The sequence below is a fragment of the Cydia strobilella genome, chromosome 22, assembly GCF_947568885.1.
Source record: "Cydia strobilella chromosome 22, ilCydStro3.1, whole genome shotgun sequence".
Taxonomy (NCBI): Eukaryota; Metazoa; Arthropoda; class Insecta; order Lepidoptera; family Tortricidae; genus Cydia; species Cydia strobilella.
The window spans coordinates 2,598,062-2,620,388 of NC_086062.1; the positions used below are offsets into that span (position 1 = coordinate 2,598,062).

General features: G+C 39.2%; 1 protein-coding gene across 2 annotated transcripts in view; it reads right to left on the minus strand.

The window, feature by feature from the left end:
- Nucleotides 1-22,327, minus strand: part of LOC134751376 (talin-1-like) — a 72,495-nt gene that overhangs the window by 18,341 nt on the left and 31,827 nt on the right. For both annotated transcript variants that reach the window (XM_063686732.1, XM_063686731.1), the window contains exons 31-65: nt 22,176-22,297; nt 21,743-21,857; nt 21,445-21,522; nt 21,225-21,346; nt 20,554-20,646; nt 20,198-20,356; nt 19,774-19,978; nt 19,346-19,458; nt 18,701-18,812; nt 18,025-18,102; nt 17,621-17,748; nt 16,878-16,970; nt 16,288-16,443; nt 15,433-15,646; nt 14,577-14,705; nt 14,011-14,159; nt 13,602-13,728; nt 13,230-13,307; nt 12,391-12,509; nt 11,840-11,932; nt 11,362-11,481; nt 10,093-10,350; nt 9,292-9,417; nt 8,597-8,716; nt 7,903-8,103; nt 7,322-7,440; nt 6,749-6,881; nt 6,245-6,402; nt 5,847-5,976; nt 5,449-5,570; nt 4,213-4,378; nt 3,386-3,478; nt 2,699-2,773; nt 1,880-2,036; nt 635-747 (exon numbers count right to left, since the gene is read on the minus strand). In XM_063686732.1, the coding sequence (XP_063542802.1) occupies nt 635-747; nt 1,880-2,036; nt 2,699-2,773; nt 3,386-3,478; nt 4,213-4,378; nt 5,449-5,570; nt 5,847-5,976; nt 6,245-6,402; nt 6,749-6,881; nt 7,322-7,440; nt 7,903-8,103; nt 8,597-8,716; nt 9,292-9,417; nt 10,093-10,350; nt 11,362-11,481; nt 11,840-11,932; nt 12,391-12,509; nt 13,230-13,307; nt 13,602-13,728; nt 14,011-14,159; nt 14,577-14,705; nt 15,433-15,646; nt 16,288-16,443; nt 16,878-16,970; nt 17,621-17,748; nt 18,025-18,102; nt 18,701-18,812; nt 19,346-19,458; nt 19,774-19,978; nt 20,198-20,356; nt 20,554-20,646; nt 21,225-21,346; nt 21,445-21,522; nt 21,743-21,857; nt 22,176-22,297 (4,574 nt within the window). The remainder of the gene's footprint in view (nt 1-634; nt 748-1,879; nt 2,037-2,698; nt 2,774-3,385; nt 3,479-4,212; nt 4,379-5,448; nt 5,571-5,846; nt 5,977-6,244; nt 6,403-6,748; nt 6,882-7,321; nt 7,441-7,902; nt 8,104-8,596; nt 8,717-9,291; nt 9,418-10,092; nt 10,351-11,361; nt 11,482-11,839; nt 11,933-12,390; nt 12,510-13,229; nt 13,308-13,601; nt 13,729-14,010; nt 14,160-14,576; nt 14,706-15,432; nt 15,647-16,287; nt 16,444-16,877; nt 16,971-17,620; nt 17,749-18,024; nt 18,103-18,700; nt 18,813-19,345; nt 19,459-19,773; nt 19,979-20,197; nt 20,357-20,553; nt 20,647-21,224; nt 21,347-21,444; nt 21,523-21,742; nt 21,858-22,175; nt 22,298-22,327) is intronic.

The window sequence follows — 22,327 nt, forward strand, 5'->3', positions numbered from 1 at the left end:
ATTTACACTTTACGCTGATAAAAAGGGGACTTTTGTCCCCGCAGCTCACACAATTCCCTAAATATTACAGTAAGCCAGTAAGCATTCTGTCGTATGTTGTCTATTTATAATGTTGACTATCTTGAGTGACCAACATGAGAATAATAAACATTTTTTTCTACTCGTCGACTGTAATGGTTGAATTCAGATTTCGTATACCAAACTATAATTGCGTACTTTTTATATATGGGCTCCCAACTCAACTATAATATTCATAAGCGAACGCTGTAGTCAACTAAAATGAATTTTACCAATCACGCGTGGCGCCGTGGTCCAATGCAAAAAAAAAACCAACGCGCGACTATTTCATTATGCACGCGTTGATGTCTTTTGTACTACTGAGATAATTGCCTGATTTTCTTTAATTATTTAGGTTTTATAGTAGAAAAAGTAATATATTAGATGACTCTTAGAAAAAGTATTGTAAACAATACTGATTTATTCAAGCTTTTCAATCTCGTACCTTCATTAGGCCACTTAGCAAGCTTCGTGGCCTAAACACGGTACTTGACTGAAGAATTCTCTATTATATACTTACTTCTCTATCTCATATTTCTTGGTTAAGACTTAAAAGTGGTTTAAGTAAGATATGTACCAGGTAAGCGCAGTGCTCGGCATAATCCACGTTGTTGTTGACTGCCGACGCCAAGTAGTCAAGGGAGGTGCTGAATTCCTCTCTGGACACCGGCTCCTCACTCTTCAAGTTCTCTGTGAACAGAATCGACGGATAATCAGGAAAAGTTTAGATTTAAATGACATGAAGTTTGTCGTACAAGTCAGTTAGCCTTCTGGGTTGGAAGATCAGATAATCCAACCAACCCTTGACAGGCCAACAAGCCCTCAATAATAATTTATTATTATCCGTCATTTCGACGTTTGCGTTTGTTAGAAGGGCGCAGAATTTGACAAAGGTTTGCCAAGTTTCATGAATACGGCGGTATAAGGATTAGATTGCCTAATGCCGGGATTCCTTTTAGTGCGAAGAAAGCGCTAAGATTAGAAGAAAATGTAAAAATAATCAACCGTAAAGTGAAACGTTAAAAGTCTAGTCAAAAGGCTTATTTTTCACTATTTAAAATTAGTTTAAAAAATTTGAACCAAATCGGGAAGATTGAAGGAATAAAGATTTTTTACAGTACATATGGTGCTACTTTCTCGCACTAGTGCGTCAAATAGCACTTTTCGTGCATATGTAGTTGTGTGTATGTAGTTTAAAGGGCCATATGTACTGTAAAACGTTGTACGATACATGTGCGAATAGGTAATTCGCAACTCGTGTCGATTTAAAACACTCCCTGCGGTCGTGTTTTAATTTATCGCCACTCGTTTCGAATTTCCTCTTTTTCGCACTTGTATCGTAAATAACTATTATGGAAAGAGACTATTTTATTTTATTATAAGAAATTGTTAAAAACCTACGAGGCAATAAACATGGTGATGAATAGTGATGAAAATCAAATTAAGAATGATATTTAAGGAGGTTAAAACAGGGAATATTACGCGGGACTCTGCGTAGGGGGCGCCACTACCACTACCACAACCTGAGGGTCTATCGCGAAATAAGAAAAACGAAATGTCGTTATCCTAACATCTCTGTCACTCTTGCATAATTCGAGCGATAAAGAGGCAGATAGCGAAATCATCAATGGCATATTTTACTATCTCTGAAAACTTGTCAAAACTATGGTTTACTAAAGGGGCTAGTTCTGCACTCTGGTGGTGGAACATTGGAGTAATTATGTCTCGATCACTGAAATGCTAGAATTCAAGATGGCGGCTAGGAATAGTGATGAAGATCAAATTAAAAATGATATTTAAGGTCCTAAAATTGATAACTTACTAATTGCTCCATGCTGAGTCTGCAAGGCGGACACGCACTCGGCGTACGGCAACGCGCAGGTGGGCCTAGCTTGTATTGTGCTCTGGCGCAGTTGCAACGCTCTGTTCATCTCGTTACACTCGCGTTGTAGCTTGTCTCCGCTTGACGAAGCTCTGACCTGTTAGAAAAATTAAAATAAGTTGGAAAAGGATCAAGTTTTTGGGATATAAAAAAAACAGCAATAAAGGATGGCCGCTACTCATTCAGGCATAAAATGGAGACCTAGGCTCTCCGAAACATGTCGCGCGAGTGACTAAAAATACGTGAGTGAAACCGCTAAATTAGCTAAGTCAATATGTCTCACGATAGTTTAAATTCGATTAAAGGATGGCCTAAAATACGATGTCAATTTTTTTTAGAAAAAATTTGATCAGTGAAAAGTTGGATTAAGATGATGACCTGGATCGAGCGTGGTCGCAGAAGAACAGACAGACATACAGGTATTTGTAGGTATAATATAGTTATTTACGATACAAGTGCGGAAAAGAGGAAATTCGAAACGAGTGGCGATAAATTAAAACACGACCGCAGGGAGTGTTTTAAATCGACACGAGTTGCGAATTACCTATTCGCACGTGTATGTACAACGTTTTACAGTACATAAGGCCCTTTAAACTTTCGACATATGCACGAAAAGTGCTATTTGACGCACTAGTGCGAGAAAGTTGCACCATATGTACTGTAAAATAAATAATAATAATAATAATGTAAATTACGTATCTGTGGCAATATTATGATCAATACAAATAAAGAATATGAATATGAATATAATTATCTTACCAATTTGTTAATAGCATCACTCAGAGACCGGCCAGCATCCAGCATTCTTCTTTTCGATTCGAAGCTGTTTGGCTCCTATGGGTAACAATAATTAATAATTATTAATTTCGTTTACGTAGTACCACATAACTTGTATGTAAATAAATTGATTTTTAAATAATTTATAGTATTATTAGATACCCTGAAGCTGAAGCTAAGGATAAGGTGTCACTTAACACACAACACGTCACGTGACACTTATACATTTTTTAATTTAAATTATGGCACCAACTAATTACATATAGTATTATCAAAGATAGATATAACTCCGTAATAGATGGATACAGTCTAAGGAAAAAACGTGCCTCGAAAATAACGAAAATTTGATTCTCGATCAGAGGGCGCCACTGGTTTTGGCCTACACTCGTATAGAGGGCGTTGACGGTTTCGTTTGTTATTTATAATTTTAACGCATATCAGTGAAAGAACATGGGTCAAAATCATAAAAATAATTAATGCAAATAAAAAAAATCATTTATCCATATTTAAATACATTTTATCGTATTCTTATAAATATTTATTTTTAGTTTTAAAGTGTGTCGACAGATGGCAGTGAATTGACTGGGGTTACAAAATTTACTATGACAGTACCGCTCTAGTATAAGTTACTCTATGGTATTATTAATTACTTAATAAAAATCTACTTACATTATTACACAACTCCGCAGTTTTAAGGAGATTGTAAGTTACGAAACATAACTCCTGAGAGGTTTCATCTATTTTGCTGTTCCTTGTTGGGTCCTGGCAAAAAAGAATAGGTATGTAAATAAAAGAAAATTAGAAAATGGTTTTAAAGAATTAGAAAATATATGTAAAACTAATGAAACAGTCAAACTTCTTTTAAATTATGACGTTTAAAATAACAATTGCATCAAAATTCAAAATCAAAAATAAAAAAATCAAAATTGCTGCCGAGTTATCTTAGTCTGTCTCTAAAAACAATAGGGAATATTACGCGAAACTCTGCGTAGGGGGCGCCAGGGCGCCACTACCACAATCTGAGTGTCTATCGTGAAACAAGAAAATTTCTTTATCTAACATCTCTGTCACTCTTGTATAATAATTATTCGAGCGATAATGAGGCAGATAGCGAATTTTCGGATTCGCGTTTCCCGGTAGGTCCTCCGTAAGCAAACCGCCTTGATGCATCAATGTAATATTTTATTATCTCTGAAAACTTGTTAAAAACCTGTTAAAGGTACAATATGTATAAGATACTATATGGTTTACTAAAAAGGCTAGTCCTGCACTCTGGTGGCAGAACATTGCAGTAATATCCCCTATTGCTGTGTAAATGTGGTGTAAATACTTGCCAAGCGCCCATAGCGAACTATGACAAAAAACATGGGCATCGGAGAACATTATGATCTTTATTTCCAGTTTCGCTGTTGTGTTTGTCCTAAACTTTGTCCACAATTCAATAACGAATAATTTTTAACTTTCAAATTATAATCAAAGAGCATCTTTTTGCTTACCTCATCGTTCTTCAAGGCCTTAGCTAACGCTGTTAGCTGGACAGCGGATTCAGCGGTGACGTGAGCGGTACGAGCGAGCGATCCCGGCTTGCCAATACTGAGCGTTAAGGTCTCGGCCATGGAGTTTAGTTTTGTAGCGTAGGGTTCTAGTTTCGCTTCTAGTTTCCTGTAGCAGTAGAAATAACAAATTAATACATACGAGCCCCGATGCAAATAAGTTCGTCTAGTTCCACACAACAATTTTGTTTATCCTAATAAATTTTACACATGACGATAAGATGACCCAGTAATGGGAACCGTAATAGTAATGTTTAATCTAGTTTATTTTGTTCGTATAATAAAATTGCATGAGACTCTTTATTGTTAAAAAAATGTACTTTTCAAAAACGTTCTCCAAATCATATTGTCCTCTCCTATAGCACTGCTGCATGCATGGGCTCGAAACAAAATTGTCAGTACATTGGTAGAGCCGTGTTGCTTTCCCTAGTAATAGCCCTTTTGACATCTGTTATATTCCTACCCGTCAAATAAAAAATAAAAATCGTTATTTTTTTTCTTTCAGTACAAACGGTATTTCTTGTATTTGGATTTAGTTATTGGAGAATATTATCATATAAAATTAAACTACATTAGCATTGACATTAAATGTTAGTGATTTTTAAACTTACACATTATTTTTGTACAAACGCGAGAACCTCAAAAAATGGTCTGAGTAGACGAAAAAATATGCATCGGGGCTCGGGGCTCGCACATATTATACTTATAAAAGGAAAAAAAAAACAGTTATTCTAATTCCTTTTTCTGAAAAATCCAGTGCTTACTGATAAAAATCATGACTAAAAATGCTATGCGTATATATATATATCGTATCTTTTATCAACAGATCAACGGACGACCTCCTGTCACTTATGGTGCTTAGTGATTGCACATAGAACATGTAGCGCGTTTTGAGCTACTCGCACGGATCTAGTAACTTTATCAAATACCATTTAGAACCACCTTGCAGCTTGCTTGTTGCTTTGCTTGTGGAGTGCTTTTGGACATTTACTTTCTCAAGTTATTATGTTGTAACAAGTGCAAGCTTAAGCGTATCGCTCGCAAAACTAGCTCCGCTTTTACCAGCTACTCGTACATGCGCTGTGTGAAAGCATACCTAATTTTGGATAATGTAAATTTTTCCTAAGATTTTTCTATCTATTTTTCTAAGATTTGTCTGTTACGTTTATAGCTACTTACTTCTTATCCCCTTCTATCTTGTAAGTTTCTACTGGCAGGAGGAGTTTCTTCAAGTCTTCGTAAGCTATGTTGTTGTTTTTATCGGTTTTCATGCCAATTACTGCCTCCGCGTTATCCAATTCCTGTAAAAGATATATCTGTATAAAAGCATAAGCTTTAATAAAATATAACAAACTTCAAAAAACAGTAACAGGTTTTATGGTCTTTATACTCTTTATCGCCACTCCCTGTGTTTTACAAAAAATATCCAAATCACTATACATGGGCCTATAATAGGTATTTGAAGAGTTCCCTCAATTTCTCTCTCTTGATTCAAAAACCTCAACCATTGCAATTTTGAAGTCGATTAAAAACCTGTCGGTCTCCTTGAATCAGATCTAATTCTGAAATCTGCTTACCTTGAGGATGTCTTCCGTGATGGTGACCACTTCACCCTCGTTGGCAGGTCTCCATGTCACCACCTGCCGTCCCGTCTCCAAGGTGAGGAGCTTCAGCCGATCTTGGAGCTTCTTGAGATGATCTGCCAACCTGTTAAATAAAAGGTTTTAAACTGTGTTCCCAGTGCATCAAAAGCCAGAAATTTAACCAATACATACCAATTCATTACGATCAAGTAGGTACTTTTAAACTGTTTACTATAATATATGACAACCATTACACATGCCACACAATTCAAAAATGGTATCTTGCTTACGGTTGCTAGTTTCATTTTGGTTCTTGAGTTTCACTTCACGTGTTTTGATTCTTTTGCCATTGCTATTGTGATCATATTGCAATTCATAATTGCTAAACTCACCTCATCCTCTTCTGTTCGTCAGCAACATCAACATGTCTTCTCATGTCAGCCACGTAGCGAGTAAACGCCGGGGCAAGCTCTTGAGCATCTCGGTTAACGCCCGCGGCCGCTGTTGCGAGGCGCGCGCGAGATGCCAGCAGAGATGCTGACGGGACAGACTGGAACAAGAATTTCAAAATATTCTGTTCGTTGTGTACAATAACGTTCTGTGCCATACCCGCTCCAAAAGTCCTAATCATGCAGCATTACAGCGCTGCATGGCGATGGATACTAGTTGGACAAGCCAAGACCCCATAACGGAGGTAGTTTAAATTATGGTTATACTGTAGGTAAATAAACTCACGAGAAGCAAATACCGTCAGGATAAGAAATATGGCATAGAAGAGAGTCAGTAAAAAGTCTTCTTACATGATACGAAATGTTAGATGTGAATGCTGAAGACACTAGTTTGATCCGAACCTCACGTATCGCTCTTTACCAAAAAGTATAGCAGAAAGATCTTACTTGTGCTGTGTACTTCTCTCCCTGCCTAGGCTGTAACATCTTGTCTATTCTATTCTCCAGATCTGTCAAGTCGTTGAGGGCTTCATCCAGCGCCGCACACTGAGCTGTTGCTAACGCTGATTGAGATGCGTATCTAAAATAATAATAAAACCAAGATTTCGAGATGTTTATAGAGATGGAACATCCGCACTGGAAATTCCCTGTCTAAGAATGAAATGCGTGAATGGAAGATGAGAATCAATTTGCAATAGTGAATTAAGATAACTAATTAAACCATTTTAATCCAGCGTTACCGTTTAACCTCTTTGAAAGCATTTCAGATGTAACGCAGGTGCTCCAAAGAACACCACGCGAACATATCGCGCGAGGGACTACAAATACTCGAGTGAAACCGCTAAGTTAGCTAAGTTAGTATGCCTAACGATAGTATAAATTTGATTGCTCCAAAGAAGTTTATCTCAACTAGGAAGGACGTAATAACATTAAATTTGAAGTAAAAGTGTCTACTTATGGACAAGGGGGTCCTTTTGAATGCAATGCGGAAAGCGCTAAGATAAGAAGGAGAAGGCTTACTGTAACAATGTGCAGCTCTCATTGAGGGGGCGTGCTTCTTTCTGGAGGTCAGTTTTTCCGGCGCCTTCAGGGCAGCACTCAATAGTTGTGTTGATCTTTTGCACACGACTGACACATTCCTAAAACATACGAAAAGTTTTACTGTGTTAGCTTGAGTGTGTTTAATGGAACCGTTAATCACGTGATAAAACATTTTTTTAACTCCGTTAAAAAAAAATACTGGACATTTTTATCCTGTCACAGTCACACGTAACCGCGTCTATCATACACCGGTTGGTTACCCCACTATTTTTTTTTAAACTGAGAGTAGGTAATTTCTACCAATGGTTAAACTTGTTTATAACGTCCCTGACCGGATAATGTTTTTTAGGGTTCCGTACTCAAGGGTAAAAACGGGACCCTATTACTAATACTCCGCTGTCCGTCTGTCTGTCACCAGGCTGTATCTCATGAACCGTGATAGCTAGACAGTTGAAATTTTCACAGATGATGTATTTCTATTGCCGCTATAACAACAAGTACTAAAAAGTATGGAACCCTCGGTGCGCGAGTCCGATTCGCACTTGGCCGGTTCTTTTTACCTTAGCAGCATGATCAACGTCGACCATAGGTGCATCGAGCTCCTTAGGAGTGGCTTTAGCCGCGGCGTCACAGAGCTCCTGGCACTGCGCGCGCACGGCGGCCGCGGCGTGGGAGTGCGGCCCGGCGGCGGCGCTGCTCTCTGCAGCGTGGGCGGCGTGTTGAAGACGCGAGGCGTTTGTAGATACGTCGGTTAAGAAGTCCTGGGGAAGAAGGGATAGTCAGAAAATAATGGACACTGACACAAGTTAAAGAAGAAAGGATATTTGATAAAATTTCTTTGACACGTTCTCTTCCTCGTCTTATCGGTTTTTACTGCTGAGAATCGAGGCTCGGATGGAAGCGTTACTATAGATTTCTCCACGTTTTGTGGTCATCAATTTGATGTTACAAGCTACATCGGCATCCGTATTTCTTTGGGCACTTAGTCGGAGTAGCGTATTGGAAAATAAGCGCCGTGTATGTGCATTTGGAGCGATAGCGCCATACCTTTGGCCTATACTCGTGTAGATGGCGACACCTTTGATATTTAACAAATTTAACACATATCAGTGAAAGAACAAGGATCAAAGTCAAATAGCGTTTTAAAAGTTATAATCCTGTGTCGAAACAGTAAATTTACTGTGACTACAATATTTACTTTGACAATGCGCCTTTATACTAAATTCTCTTTGCTTATACCAACAAATCACTCACGGAAAGATTGACGATATTGCTCTGTGCTTCATTAACAACACCGTCACGTGGTCGGCATTGCAGCACCAGGTGTTGCAAGTTCAACACTGCGTCTTCTAGCTCCTCACGTTTTCTTAGATCCTGCAAGCGTATTATGGATGGATTTATCCACATGATAAACAGCCATCATTTTTTAACAACGGGCGATTGACAGTGACGGACGCCGTTTTATCACGCTGTCACGTAGACAAGAAAGACCATCATATCCGTGCAGCCCGCGCAGCATGGTTCCCCTATCACTAAGTCCGTCACTTTCGCACTCACATACTTGTTAGAACGTCACAGTAAATTAACGTGACAGGTCACGTTCTAACAAGTATGTGAGTGCGAAAGTGACGGACTTAGTGATAGGGGAAACCATGCTGCGCGGGCTGGTCGGAAAAAAATATATTTTATAAAACATGTTATAAACGGGCCAAGTAGTAATAACGACATATGGTTTAAAGTATTTTTAATATGCTCTAGATCAGAGAATCACCCGCTGTTCAGGCAGAAAAACGCAGAACAAATCGTGAAAAAGGCAGAAAAACAGAAAAAGTGGCGCGACTATCAGAAAACCGAAGTTTATTAGATGAGTAGTACTCAAAATGTAAGAAGAGCATCAAGTATGATTTAGGGACCACAAATCCGATTTTTTTTACCATTCTTGTACTCACATGAGGTTCCTTCTTACACCTAGCATTGGCCACGTCCATAATTTTGAGGGCATCAGAGAGCTTGTTGGCGAAGTCAGCCATCGCTTTTCGCTCTGCTGCAGGGTTGGTAGTGCATTCGGCGTTTTGCTGGAAAAAAAGCATAAGTGCGGGTGTTATTGGCGGGTATTATCGGTACTGGCTGGTTGGCCGTCTGGACGCCCTACCGCTGGAGAGATAAAGTGCAGAAAGACCTCAGCGAACTCGGCGCCGTCGACTGGACAGAAACGGCTTTGGCCAGAGTAGCATGGCGGTCTTTTGTCGGAGGCCAAGATCCACTTCCACTCCACCACCCACTCCACTTCGGGCTTCGGGTGCGCCACAGCAGTAAGTAAGTATCGGTGGTTTTCTGTTTTTATTTGCGTATTTCTTCTTCATCTATTAATTACTATAAGTACTTACTATAGATTAATTTTTAACAAGCAGAAACGTCTGCGATCGATGCTATTAAGCTTAGAATAAATTTAAAAGTGGAAAAAAAACTGCCTTGGGTGAGACTTGAACTCACGGCCTCTGGACCCAAGGCAGTATTTTTTCCACTTTTAAATTTACTTACTATAGACTTCTGCAAAATAACAACCATTTCAAAAAAATACTGAAAACTACCTTTAACTCTTGTGGTAATTTCCATAACATTACAAAAACTTTTACAAGTTTTTGAAAAACAATAATTTGAATGGTTTTATCAAGGATTAATAAAAACTAAGGCAATTCTCTTACCGGTTTTACCCAAAAAAGTGGAACAACAAAGAAATTCATATTCACCTTACAATCCTCAATAATCTGTGCCGTCAACCTCCTCAACGGAGTATCCTCAATCACCAGCTTCTCTTCCTTCTTCTTTAACAGTTTCCCACTGGCCACATCGCTCCTCAAGGCTTCCAGGATCCTCTCCAGCTCCATCACCTCCTGGGTCAGCTTAGGGGTGGAGGAGGGGATGGACTTCAACTGGGTGGACAGGTCTTTGGAGGCAGTGATGAGTGCGTCTTGGCATTCTGGGTCTTGGATTGAGGGGGCTACGAGCTAGAAGAATACTTGGATAGTTATTGTTTACACCCCACAATGGTTTTCGAAGAAAAACTCGGGAATATAAATAATAAATAAATATTATAGGGCATACACAGATAGACGGTCCCATAGCAAACTCAATAAGGCATCACGGTCCCACAGTAACCAAGGCTTGTGTGGATGTAAGATCATTGTACCTTTTTTTTAATATTATAAACTGATCGGCGATCGGCCCTAGTCACACCTGCCTGCCACCTACCTGTGTTTTCACAAAAAACTAATCTCTCTTTATCTCCCTGTCTCTCTCTTTCTCTGTGTGTGTGTGTGTGTTGTGGGAACATACATAGAAAACATCCATAGCTCAGGAACAAATATTTATGACAAACACAGTAAATGAATTACCTTACCAGGATTCGAACCCGGGGCTAGGTGGCCGGAGGAGGAATATTATTTGGGAACTAAAAGAAAAGTAGCTTGGTCGGTCAACAATATCTTGTGTTTATTGTTACGTCCTTTCAGTTAGTGAATTGAAACAATACTTGCAGTCGGGCAAGTGATTTATTTATTCCAGGTAATGACACCGGTATCAGTTCATGAGAAAAAACGTAACACATTCTAATGATATAACCTAAATGCACGTTTGTAGAAATTAAATCTCATAAAATGAAAGGTTCAAATTGTAACCTCTAAGAAAATGTCGAGAAACACGAAACAGTTACATCTATCGCAGGAGTATGGTTTCCTTCCGTCCTTTTAACTTGACCTTATAGTTTGACTTGTCCTCTTGTCTTTAAGAGCTACAATCTCACCTGTCTATTTGTAACCTTTAAGAAAATGTTGAGAAACACATAACAGCTATCTAGGCATCTATCGCAGGAGTATGGTTTCCTTTCGTCTACTCCTTTTGACTTCACCTTATAGTTTCACTTGTCCTCTTGTCTTTAAGAGCTACAATCTTAACTATTTATAAATCTTGTCTCGTTGTAATAAGGTTTCAATTGTTAACTATTTATATGTGTAACGAACCTTGGCGGTGTACATAAGGTGAGTAGCCTGGCTCGCGCAGCGCCCTGCCGTCGGTGTCTCAGCGGAATTCTCCGCGACACGGCAAGCCACGTCACCAGCCGATTTCACTCGTAACAGAATCTGAAATCAAGCAAAACTTAAGTAAATGTAAAAAAAAAGAATTTTCAAAATCTGTCCAGAAACCAGAAATGACGGAGATATGGAGTAACAAACGAAAAAAAAAACAACCGAATTGAGAACCACCGATAACAACCGATTTTGAGATTTGAAAGTTGATTAAAAAAGAAGCGCAACGATCAGACAGATCATATTAAATTATCAGTAAAGATGATAATGATTAGAGAGATGGATAGAGAAATAGAAATTGGTATAAATTCTAACTAAAGACCCACTCACACTTTTGATTTTAAAATGTAAAAAGTGTCTATACTTCGGAAAAAAAAATCTAACGTTTTTCAGAAAATATCACAGCTCATACCTCCTTCTCCTGACTCGGATCAATGTCGGTGCTGATGGTGTACAGCAACTTAGATAAATGGTTACCGAATTCCACGGCGACATCTTTCAGTTTCTGAAAATAACAATGATAACATTACTGTCATATATGTTTACCTGGCTGTTACCCTCGAGTGAAATAATTATAGACCCCCTAATGAAAGATGATATAATTATGTAGTGGTGCGGATTGCAGCCTAGTATTTTACTGGTAAAATACAGCGGCGTCTGTGGATAATCGCATGGTTTGAGTAGAGATGGCGGTGGTGACGTCATCACCAAACTTACATGGAATTGGGACGTGTTGCAAGGCAGATTGATAGCAGGTGAATCAGTGTTAACGGATTGGTGGAGTGGCTTTCGGAAGAAAGTAGCGCCTGGCGTCCGTTGACAATTCGGAAGATCGCGGGGCACTTGAGACGGGGATGAGACTAGCCGAGGACAGGGATAAATGACGTACACGAAGAGAGGCTCAGCAATCTGTGACAGGAGACTACAATAATGATGATGATGAGATGGTAAAAGATGACTCACCTTTTTGTCGGTCTTGGCCGTGTCACAAAGGTTCTTCGAAGCGGTGCAGAGACCCAACGTGTCGCCAAGGAAGAGCTTTCTTCCTACTGGATCCTTCTGGTCTGCCAGCCTTATGGCATCTGGTGTTTAAACATACATAAATTATTAGTTCTCTGCCTGCAACTTCGTCCGCATAGAACTAAACCCAAGAAATCCTTGGTACCTTTTGTAACCCGCGAACCATAAAGTTTGAATAAAGAACGAAAGTTTTTAGTTCGCGTTTCATGAATTAACCTGTTTTCGAATCAAAGAAAAAATAAGAAATATGCGGTTTTGACTTATTTACAATATTAGTGGTGGTAATTGCTTTAGCTATTATTCCAAATTTTAGCTATCTACGTCAAACGGTCTCTGAGAAAAACGCATTTAACCGATTTGCAAGACCGAAGTGATCCCTTAAGTGTTCCGTGAACAATGTTTTGTACGGAACACTAATACAATCGGAGATCCTGGTTCGAACCCCGGTGCCAGTGATATTTGAAATATCATTTAAAATTTACGAGCCACTATTCAGTAAAGGAAAATATCATGACTAAAACTGCAATAAGAAACAATTACCCACTGTTGCCATCAGATTTATCCAAGCGGCCAATAATATAATATCTGAATATTAACTTACGCCTTGTTAATATAGGCTTTGTCAGATATTTCTGAACACCTTGGCCGCTCCGATATATCATGGCAACTGTACCAAATTTTAATTTCCAGTAGGCCAACCGCTCTCGCGAGTGAAATCCTGTGCCCAGCGGTGGGACTGTAGGCAGGCTGGTGATAATTGTGCTGATGTAGATTTTAGTTACCTGCAGCAATGGTCGGCATGAGGTCAGAAATGGCAGAAACACATTTCGTCCCAAGTTTGTAATCCGGATTGTCTCCACCTAAGGATAAATAAAGACATTGAATAGGTATCAATGTCAAGACTGTCTTGACAAGAGTAACATTTTTATAGAGTCATGCATGTCAATGGAATTTACTGAGAAGAAGTCATCACGGCTGGCTGAAAAGGTGCAGGAATTAGCTATTTGGTGGGCCGTTTAAATTACCAACTTGTAGAAATAGTGAACTATAATGTATTTATAAGAACAATACACAGAAGGTCGGGTACAATATCAGAATGGCCGTGTCGGACATAGCGTTACACAACGCCATCTATTGGTGACTGTGCTACTTACTTCGACAGGACAGCAAATGAGCGGCAGCAGCGTTGGCCCGCGCCACTTTGTGTTCCATCTGCTTATTAAGGGCCAGGATCTGAGAGACGTCGAGAGATGCACGGACTTTTTCATCAGATACGAAGGCCTGTGGGTAAATCATTATTAAATGTAACTTATTGACTGCGCAGGATATTGAATAAGATGTGTTGGCTTTTGATCGTCCATCGTCCTAATAGGAAAACGTTTTCAAGCTTTTAAGTTTTTTGTCGTAACATACTTGACGTCTTTTTTTAGAACAGTTGAACCACCAAAGATATGCCAACTATTCGAATTTCGACCAATAATAAAATAATCAGTAAGTATACCGAGAGCCTTTAATTATAAATAACCAAAGACAAAAAATAAAAAAGATGCGTCAACTACTGACCGACTGTAATATCTGTTCAGCGGAGCTAATGCTCTTCCGTGCATCGTCGATGCATTTGCCAAACTGCAGATTGGCCCGTTTCTCTTCATCAGTTTGAGGGTGCGCTGCTGACGTTGGCGACTTCACTAGTTCACTGGAGCTGTCTTGCTCTAAAAATCCAGTTGAAACTTATGGTATTTTTCAAAAAAAATTCATACTTAGGTAAATAAATAGGGTTTTGTACATAGATTTTTCGAAATTGGGACGAAATGTTGCTAGAAATGACGAAAAAAGCTTTCCCATGTTTAGAAGATTTTTAAATTGCATGAAATGTACATACCTATATAAACCATCGTGCGACATACGGCAATGGAATAACAACTTTAAATCGGTTAAGATTTGAATTTGGCTGACTTACACGGCCCCCTACTGGCCACTACGGAATATCTGTCGAGAGGACATCTGCGGTTTCTTTTTTTGCGTTTTCGAGATTGTTCCAATAGCAAAAGGCGTTCAGTAGAGGCCTGACGTCTATAACATACCTAAGTTTTGGCAATGATTTATGTAGATATATTTTAAATACATACCCATGCTGCCCTCAAGTCGCAGCCTGTCTAGGAACTCCCTGGTAGCACCAATCACTCGCGCCTCTGATTTCTTTCCTCCCTTTTCAGAGTCGGTCCTAGTTGGAACTGGTGGTTTCTTGCCCTTCACGCCTGCGAATAATGTGGACTTTAGTTTTTAAAGCTATTTACAAATACCAAAAGTTTCTATACAAATAAGGTTTAAGGCGCATCGGATCACTACGAGATGCCTAAATCCCGTGAATCGGCGTATCCAATGTCATTCAGTCGCAACTAAGTTTTTCTCGAGTTAAGGGTACTAAAGGTAACTGAATAAATAATGATCAAACGTGTTTGTGATAAAATGAAACTGATCAAGATGAACATACATTTCTTCTCTAGTTTTTCTACTATGACCTTGGAGTTCGGGTTCTGGACTACGGGCGTCCATGTTATTTGCAGTTCAAGTACTGATGAGCCGTCGGGAAGTTTCCGAATTGCGAAATTTTCTCATTGAAATATTTAGGATACTTATCGTATTTTTATATGACCTTTCGGATCGAAATTTTCCGTTTCCAAAATGAAAGTTTCCTTTATTTCTTACGATATTTTCCTGAAATTTTAGAGACTTCCAAGGTTTTTGAAACTTTCCGCGCATCTGTAAGGTCAAAGCAAAAGTTGTATCCCGCGACCTTATGAAGGCTTTCTATACCTACCTCTGTACTGCTGTTAAGGTCGGCAACGCGCATGTAACACCTCTGGAGTTGCAGACGTATATTATAGGCTACGGAGGCTGCTTAACATGAGGCAGGTCATATGCTTGTTAGCCATCGATGTAGTAAAAAAAACAACAACATAGTGGAAATAAGAAGACAAATACCTGATCCATCTTTTATCAGTCTCCTCAGGGTAACAATCTCTGTATCAACCGCCTGTTTTTCCTTGGCCAGGTCTTCCCCAATGGCCTTGAACTTCGGAGCCTTGACGACGGGCGTCCACGTGGTCTGCAGATCTTGGATGGAGGAGGTGAGGCGGTCTGAGGAGTCGAGGAGCGCGGTTTGGCAGCGGGGGGAGTTGACGGAGTGCGCTGTGAGCTATGGAAAGGAGGTATAAATAGAAACAGCATTATATTTTTGTTTATTCAAATTACAATTCACTTAGTAGGTTCCTATTATCTAATCTCGAACAAAAAAATAAATTCTAAAAGTAGTGTTGTTTATGACGGATAAGTACTTAATACTTAGCATGTACAATTTCTGACCAATAAGCTCAAGGCAAAACTTAAAGACAATATTAATCTGATACGCAAATCGTGCCTACAGTAGTTAACATAGGGAACACACCGCGTCAGAATGTATTCTGCTCCGAGTTGTTTGGTGAGTATTTGCACTTTGTGCAGCATTTCTGATATATTAATTCTTTCTAATTTGAGACGGGCAGTTTAACGACTTCTACACGGAAAAATCTTCGGCAAGGGATGTAGTCAAAGCATCTCCAATGTTTTGATATACGCTGAATTAAAAGAGGGGACTTGACCGACTTCTACGCTAAAGAATCACGGGTTGTAAAGACTGACCAGGAATATATGATCACGCGCCATGTTGCGGAATTTCACTGGAACTAATTTTTTCATACTATACTGAACTGTCACCCTATACATGAGAATAACAGCGCCCTCTTGACAATGATCATATATTTCTGGTCAGGCTTTAGCTGTTAATAAAGCAAGTATAACCTGTGCAGTGGTGAGCAGAGAGCGCGCCGCGTCAGAAACCTGCGATCCCTTGGTATCCAGAGCCGTGCCATCTGCTCCAGCCTGTTTTGCTAGCTCGTGAACTTTCTGCAGCATCTCAGATGTCTTAATGCATGCTGACTTGCACGTGTCGATTATCTGGGAATTGTATACATTTTAAATGAAACTATTAATCCGCCAATTGATCGCACTTGTTATAGCAGCGCACTGGAAGTCGAACAGTAAGGCGTGAGCTTCCAAATTGGAGGTACAGTTCAAACTCCTGCTCGTAGGTATGTTCTAATTGATGAGTAATTTGGAACTAGTAATGCCTGTTGTATTTAATTTAACAGTTGCTTTTTGGCAAAGGAAAACATCGTGAAGAAAACGAACAAATGCTAATTAGGCCGAGTTTCCATTCTGGTTTATAAGAACAGACGGAAATTCATAGAAATGGAAAACAAATAAAAAGAAAATTGGATAAGAAAGAAAGGAAGAAAACTCAAAGCGTGGTGAGTCGGTTCAGAGTCTAATGAGGTAATGTTAGGACTAAAAAATCAAGATAATTATAAGTTCTGCCATGTTCTGCTTACCTGGTGTGTCTTTTTCTGGTCTACGTGGGGATTGAACACGAAGTTGAGTTTGCCTGAAGCCAGCGAGTACTGTGTCGTGGCTTTGTTCAGCTCCTGTAAGTACAGAAACAATATATAAAGCTATTCTTTTCAAATAAATGCATTTTTCGTTTAACTTAGGTATTAGAAAATTTCTCTACATAGGTATTTCTGTTAAAAAAATATCCCGCATAAATATCAATGTGGTTCAGTACGGGGACGGACTGAAAATCAGCGCTGCGCGGTCAATTTGTACTAAATGAAATGGCTGGCGCCCCTTCCTTTTGTCGCGCATGCCAATTGCTAATGTTATTTTTAATATACTCGTATTCCTGTAATCTCAACTTTTTTGTGTGGTAAGAAATGTTTTCTTATTCTTATTTTCAAACGCTGTCTTAATAAGGTTTAGATATCACTATCACTACACACTACGCAATTGTTCCTTGGCGCGATTTTGGGGCAAGTGTGATGGAATGTCTAAGTTGAAGAATGTTTCCAAAAAGTTACGAGAATTTTCGAAGACTTCAGGAAAAACGATCCGAAATTAGAGGACGCATCAATTTCAGAAAGTTCCACATAGAAAACAATAAAAACATACACCGGAATTAAAGGATTTTTAAGAAAACCTTGAGATGTTTCCAAGATTATTTCAAGTGAAAAGTTTTGCGAAACATTTCCACCGGCACGTCATAATATATAGGTATGTCATGTGAACGGATAGTTACCTCAGGGCTCAATTGCTCAGATTTGGCACTCGCTCCCAGCAAGCGCGTTGCTTCACAGAGTGCCTTGATCTGTTCAAGCAAGTCTTTCCTTGCCTGCTGATCCATGGTGCTGCTCAGGCTCTTAGAATCTGGAACAATTGACTCAGATTATTTGACATTCTTCTTTTTATCCAACAGGATGAACAGGGTAACAAGTTGCCGGGGTGTAGGGCTCGAATCATATTTCTCCACTGACTCCGGTCCTGGGCAGCTAGGGTAACCTTCTCCCACCAAGTATTTGACATTACTTTGAATAAATTTTATAAGTTTTTTAAGCTAAAACTAGAAGTGAAATTCAGCTTTTGAAATGTACATATTTTTTGTTGAAAGTGTTAGTTGTTGAAATAAACCATTGTTGAATTTACCTTTAACGATATCCGGTATCAATTCTCGGATGGTTTTTGAAGCAGTCTCAGCTTCTAGGTAATCTGGATTGTTGAGATCTGCAAAGGGAACATGGTCGATAATAAGGAGAAATGAATTATTTCAATCATATTTTTGCATATTGACATAACTATGATAGGTATTGTCTACAAATTATAAAAGGCCTTAGGCTTTCTCTTTAGTCTTGCACTTTTCAGTGTGCTGTCATACTGTGTCTTTATATAGTGTGATAAGTGTAAGTTAACACTCTTCAATGGGATTCAGATTTGCTGTTTTTATAAATTAAGTCTAAGGGCCAAGAGTATCGAAAACCAAAACTTCGTTCTCTTCCTCTTTATTCCTTGAATACCTAAGCGAGAGCATTTAGAGAGGCAGAAAACAAAATTTCGATTTTAGAGAGTATTCGTCGCAGCCTAGCACGTCACGTCAAAGACCCCAAGGAAGCGTCAAACTCCCAGAAAGACCATCTATTAGAAATACGTATTTATAAAGTTGTACGTATAATTATGTGAAAAAATGAGTCCCGCCGAGTTTCTTGCGTCGGTATCATGGCGAGGGTGTATGGTTAGAACCGGTGTTAGTTTCTGACATTCATAAGCGCATTGCAATATGCCTAAAATGAAGAATAAAGACATCACAGACTTCACTTTTACTCACCGTTTGTGGCAACTACAAGAGAATTTATAGTAGCGTTTAGAGATGCTAGTCTATTTGACAAAGACTCCTGGAGTGGAGCAGCTTCTGACGCTGGCAAAGGCTTCCCGTATGGCTGCAAATATAATATATTTTAATTTTTAACTGTACCAAAATAGGTGTTATAAACATCTGTTTCATTTATTACGCGTATACGCGTGCATTTTTTAGTGAAAGCCTTTGTTTTATCCCTTTTTGTAAAATACTGTGCCTTTTTCTTTAAGAAATAAATATATCTAATCTAATCTAATCATTGTAGTTTTTGTACTACAAAATTATACAAATCATAAAAGTAAAAAATATTTCATTTTATTAGTTTGCTAGTTGTATTTTTCTTTCTTACTTCTTTGCTATTATCATTATCTTCTGTTATATTATTATCAAGATCATTAGTATCACTATCAATTTAGTATCTTTTTTCACGGCTACTGGTTATTTTAGTAGGTATGGTAAAGAATAATGATGTTTCCTGTAACCTGTTTATCCCTTAAGTTACAAAGGGGGGATGGAATTTACTATAGAAATACTAATTCTACGTAGACGAAGGCATGGGCAGAAGCTAGACCTCAAATAAATATCTAAAATATTTCACCAATGAAGTAAATGTACCTCTGTTATTTCTTTTTCAGCATTTTGGATAGCAACCTCTGCAGAAGCCATAGATGCGATGAAACGCAGTTTTTCCTTCTTTGCTTTTTCAATGGCTGCGGCATCCAATACTCCTGTTGAATATTTACAATATAATTTACAATTTACTTGATAATCCACTGTAAATAAATTTAAACTAGTAATTTATTCCATGAGGGTGGCACACAAGCGCCGCCTAATGTCAAGAAGCCGTCGGGTCGCAGTCGCAGCCTATGTATTTTCGCTCTAACGGCTCTGATGGTAATGTTTCAATAATCAAAATTAGTTGTGATTGTGTGTTGTTAGTTGTGATGTGTCCATTTACTTTACAAGGGTTAAAGTTTCACAGTCTATGTTGAGAAATGGCTTTTAATGCAATATTTGTGAAAAGTTTAGAAAATTTAACTTACTTTCATCCTTTAACGCCTCTTTCAGCCTCTCGATCTCCTGGTCCACCTTAGCCCTGGCCATCTGCAAGTGCTGTCTCCTGGCTGCGTGCTGGGGTAGCGTCAGCACAGGAGACGAAAACAGGTGGTCTACTGATGAGGACAGCGCGGAGACGGAGGTTAGGAGCGAGGATTGGCAGAGGGGGGAAGAGATGGAAGGTGCTGTTATCTGTGAATAACATAATGAGTGGTTAATTTTGAACGTCATTCTTAATTTTTTTTAAATATCGCGCACACGTCAAATTCGTACAGTCCTGCATTAATACCTCGCACAATAAAGCTTGAAAAATATCTGTAGAACCACGTTCAGGCACTGGCAGGGAGAAGCTAGCAAATACGAGTATAAACCATAGTTTAAAGCATGAACTTTAACACTTGAAGATCCTACCTCAGCAGTGGTGAGTAGATTCTGTGCAGCATCAGCCAGCCTGGAGCCCTGATCATCCAAATCTGCCGCCACCTGACCTTCCACACTCTGTGCTAGATCATACACCCTCTCCAGAAGTTCAGACGTCTTCTGACATGTGGATTTTGTTAGGTCAATTATCTGGGAAGGAAGCGCATCAAATTAAATTAGTAACACAACCGACTTTTTTTGGCAAATGAACGTTAATCCTTAATACTGGTCACGTCTCCTGAATCACTTTGTATTCTCCGCGTCTTAGTAAATAAGTATTCCTTTGCCATGATTTTCTGAAAATTACCACACACATGGAAAATTAAAAGCCAAGTTGTAAGCGCTACCTGATCTTCCTTCGCAGGGTTTGCACGAGGATTGAAGGTATACACAAGTTTTCCTGATGCCTTGGTGTATTTTTCTACAGCATCTTGCAGTTCCTGAAAAGAACAATTAACTTAATACCTAGTGCCTCTGCCTAGCGATGACGAACGTTATTTTTAGGGTTCCATACCCAAAGGGTAAAAACGGGACCCTATTACTAAGACTCCGCTGTCCGTCTGTCTGTCACCAGGCTGTATCTAATGAACCGTGATAGCTAGATAGTTGAAATTTTCACAGATGATGTATTTCTGTTGCCGCTATAACAACAAATACGGAACCCTCGGTGGGCGAGTTCGACTCGCACTTGGCCGGTTTTTTGTGTATTTTATGTAGGTAATGCTAAAGGCAATTTCTGCGCATCTTTTGGCCTAACTGAATCACAAACGCTCACTTATGGAGCATAACCGGACAAGCACCTGTACATAAGTAGATCCAAACGCGCAAATGGCATTGGAAATTGGGCATATCCCCAGGAAGCCTGACACCCACCTATACAAAGTGGCCCTGACCTGGAAGATGCCCGGAAACAGTGCCTCCTCCTTTTTGGAAGTCGTTTAAAAAGGACAAGAATAAGTTTTGAAGGAAACAAGATCTGCTTGTATTTTCGTCTATAAGTAATAGTTCCCGTAAATACCTGTTCTTTTCCGCTATATTCACCGCTACTGATTGCTTTAGTGGCCTCACATAGCTCTCGTAATAGCTCAAGCATATTGGCGCGAGCTGCTTGCTCTTTCCCAGCGGGTAGGGTCTTCGCATCTGAAAATAGGTATCCGTGAAGTCACAAGTTTTCTACAAGGTTGCTGTAACCTGTAACTTATTGCTGTAACTTATTGCTACAACGCGGCCTTAATTACCTTTGATTATGTCCGGTACAAGCTCCTGTATAGTAGCGGTGGCTGATTCTGCTAGCACGTAGTCGGGATTATCAGGATCTGTTTAACACATTTTCAAAAGGTTAACATTAAAATCTTGACGGTATGTAAAAGAGCGCGGGAATAACAAAAAATTCCACTGTCCAGTACTTATCTACATAAGAATTTGAACTATGCTATACGTTTATCTAGCTTAAACATATTCCAATATCAAAAGCTTCAAGAGACGGACGCTTTCTTAAAAAGACGCGCAGTAATAAAGAGATGGACGGTTTCTCACCTCTGGTGGCGGTGAGAAGGGTAGCAATAGCAGCATTAAGAGTGGCAAGTTTGTCAGCAAGTCTCGCTTGAAGCAAGGCCGCTTGAGGTGGAGCCAAAGGTGCTACCTTTCCAGTCTGTGAACAAAACGCTCATTTTGCCATCATGCCCAGCAGCAGAAGAAAACGTGTTAAGATTAGCCTGAACACTTCTTTTATTAATAAGAAAATACTTTTTACAAATAATTATGCTTAGATTTAGGTCCATTAGTCAGCCGATGCCAACTTAGAAATCCACCGCGAGCGTACTTCGGCTAAGTTCTTTTTAAATTACCTCTCCACTCGTCTCTGCTGTTGACGTTACCTATAGGTATGGTATGTATATGAGAAGCATTATCACGAATAGTGTGTATAATTTTCACTCAACGTGATTTAGTATTTAGTATAAAATCGTACCTTTTTCAATTCTTCAACTGCACCGTCGAGAGCGGCTTGCGCGGCCAAGCGAGAGGCGACAAACTTTAATCTATTCTTCTCTTTTTCTGCCGACATGGTTCTATTGAGCTGCTTTGAATCTTCTGTAAAACAATGTGATATGTTTGTTTTAA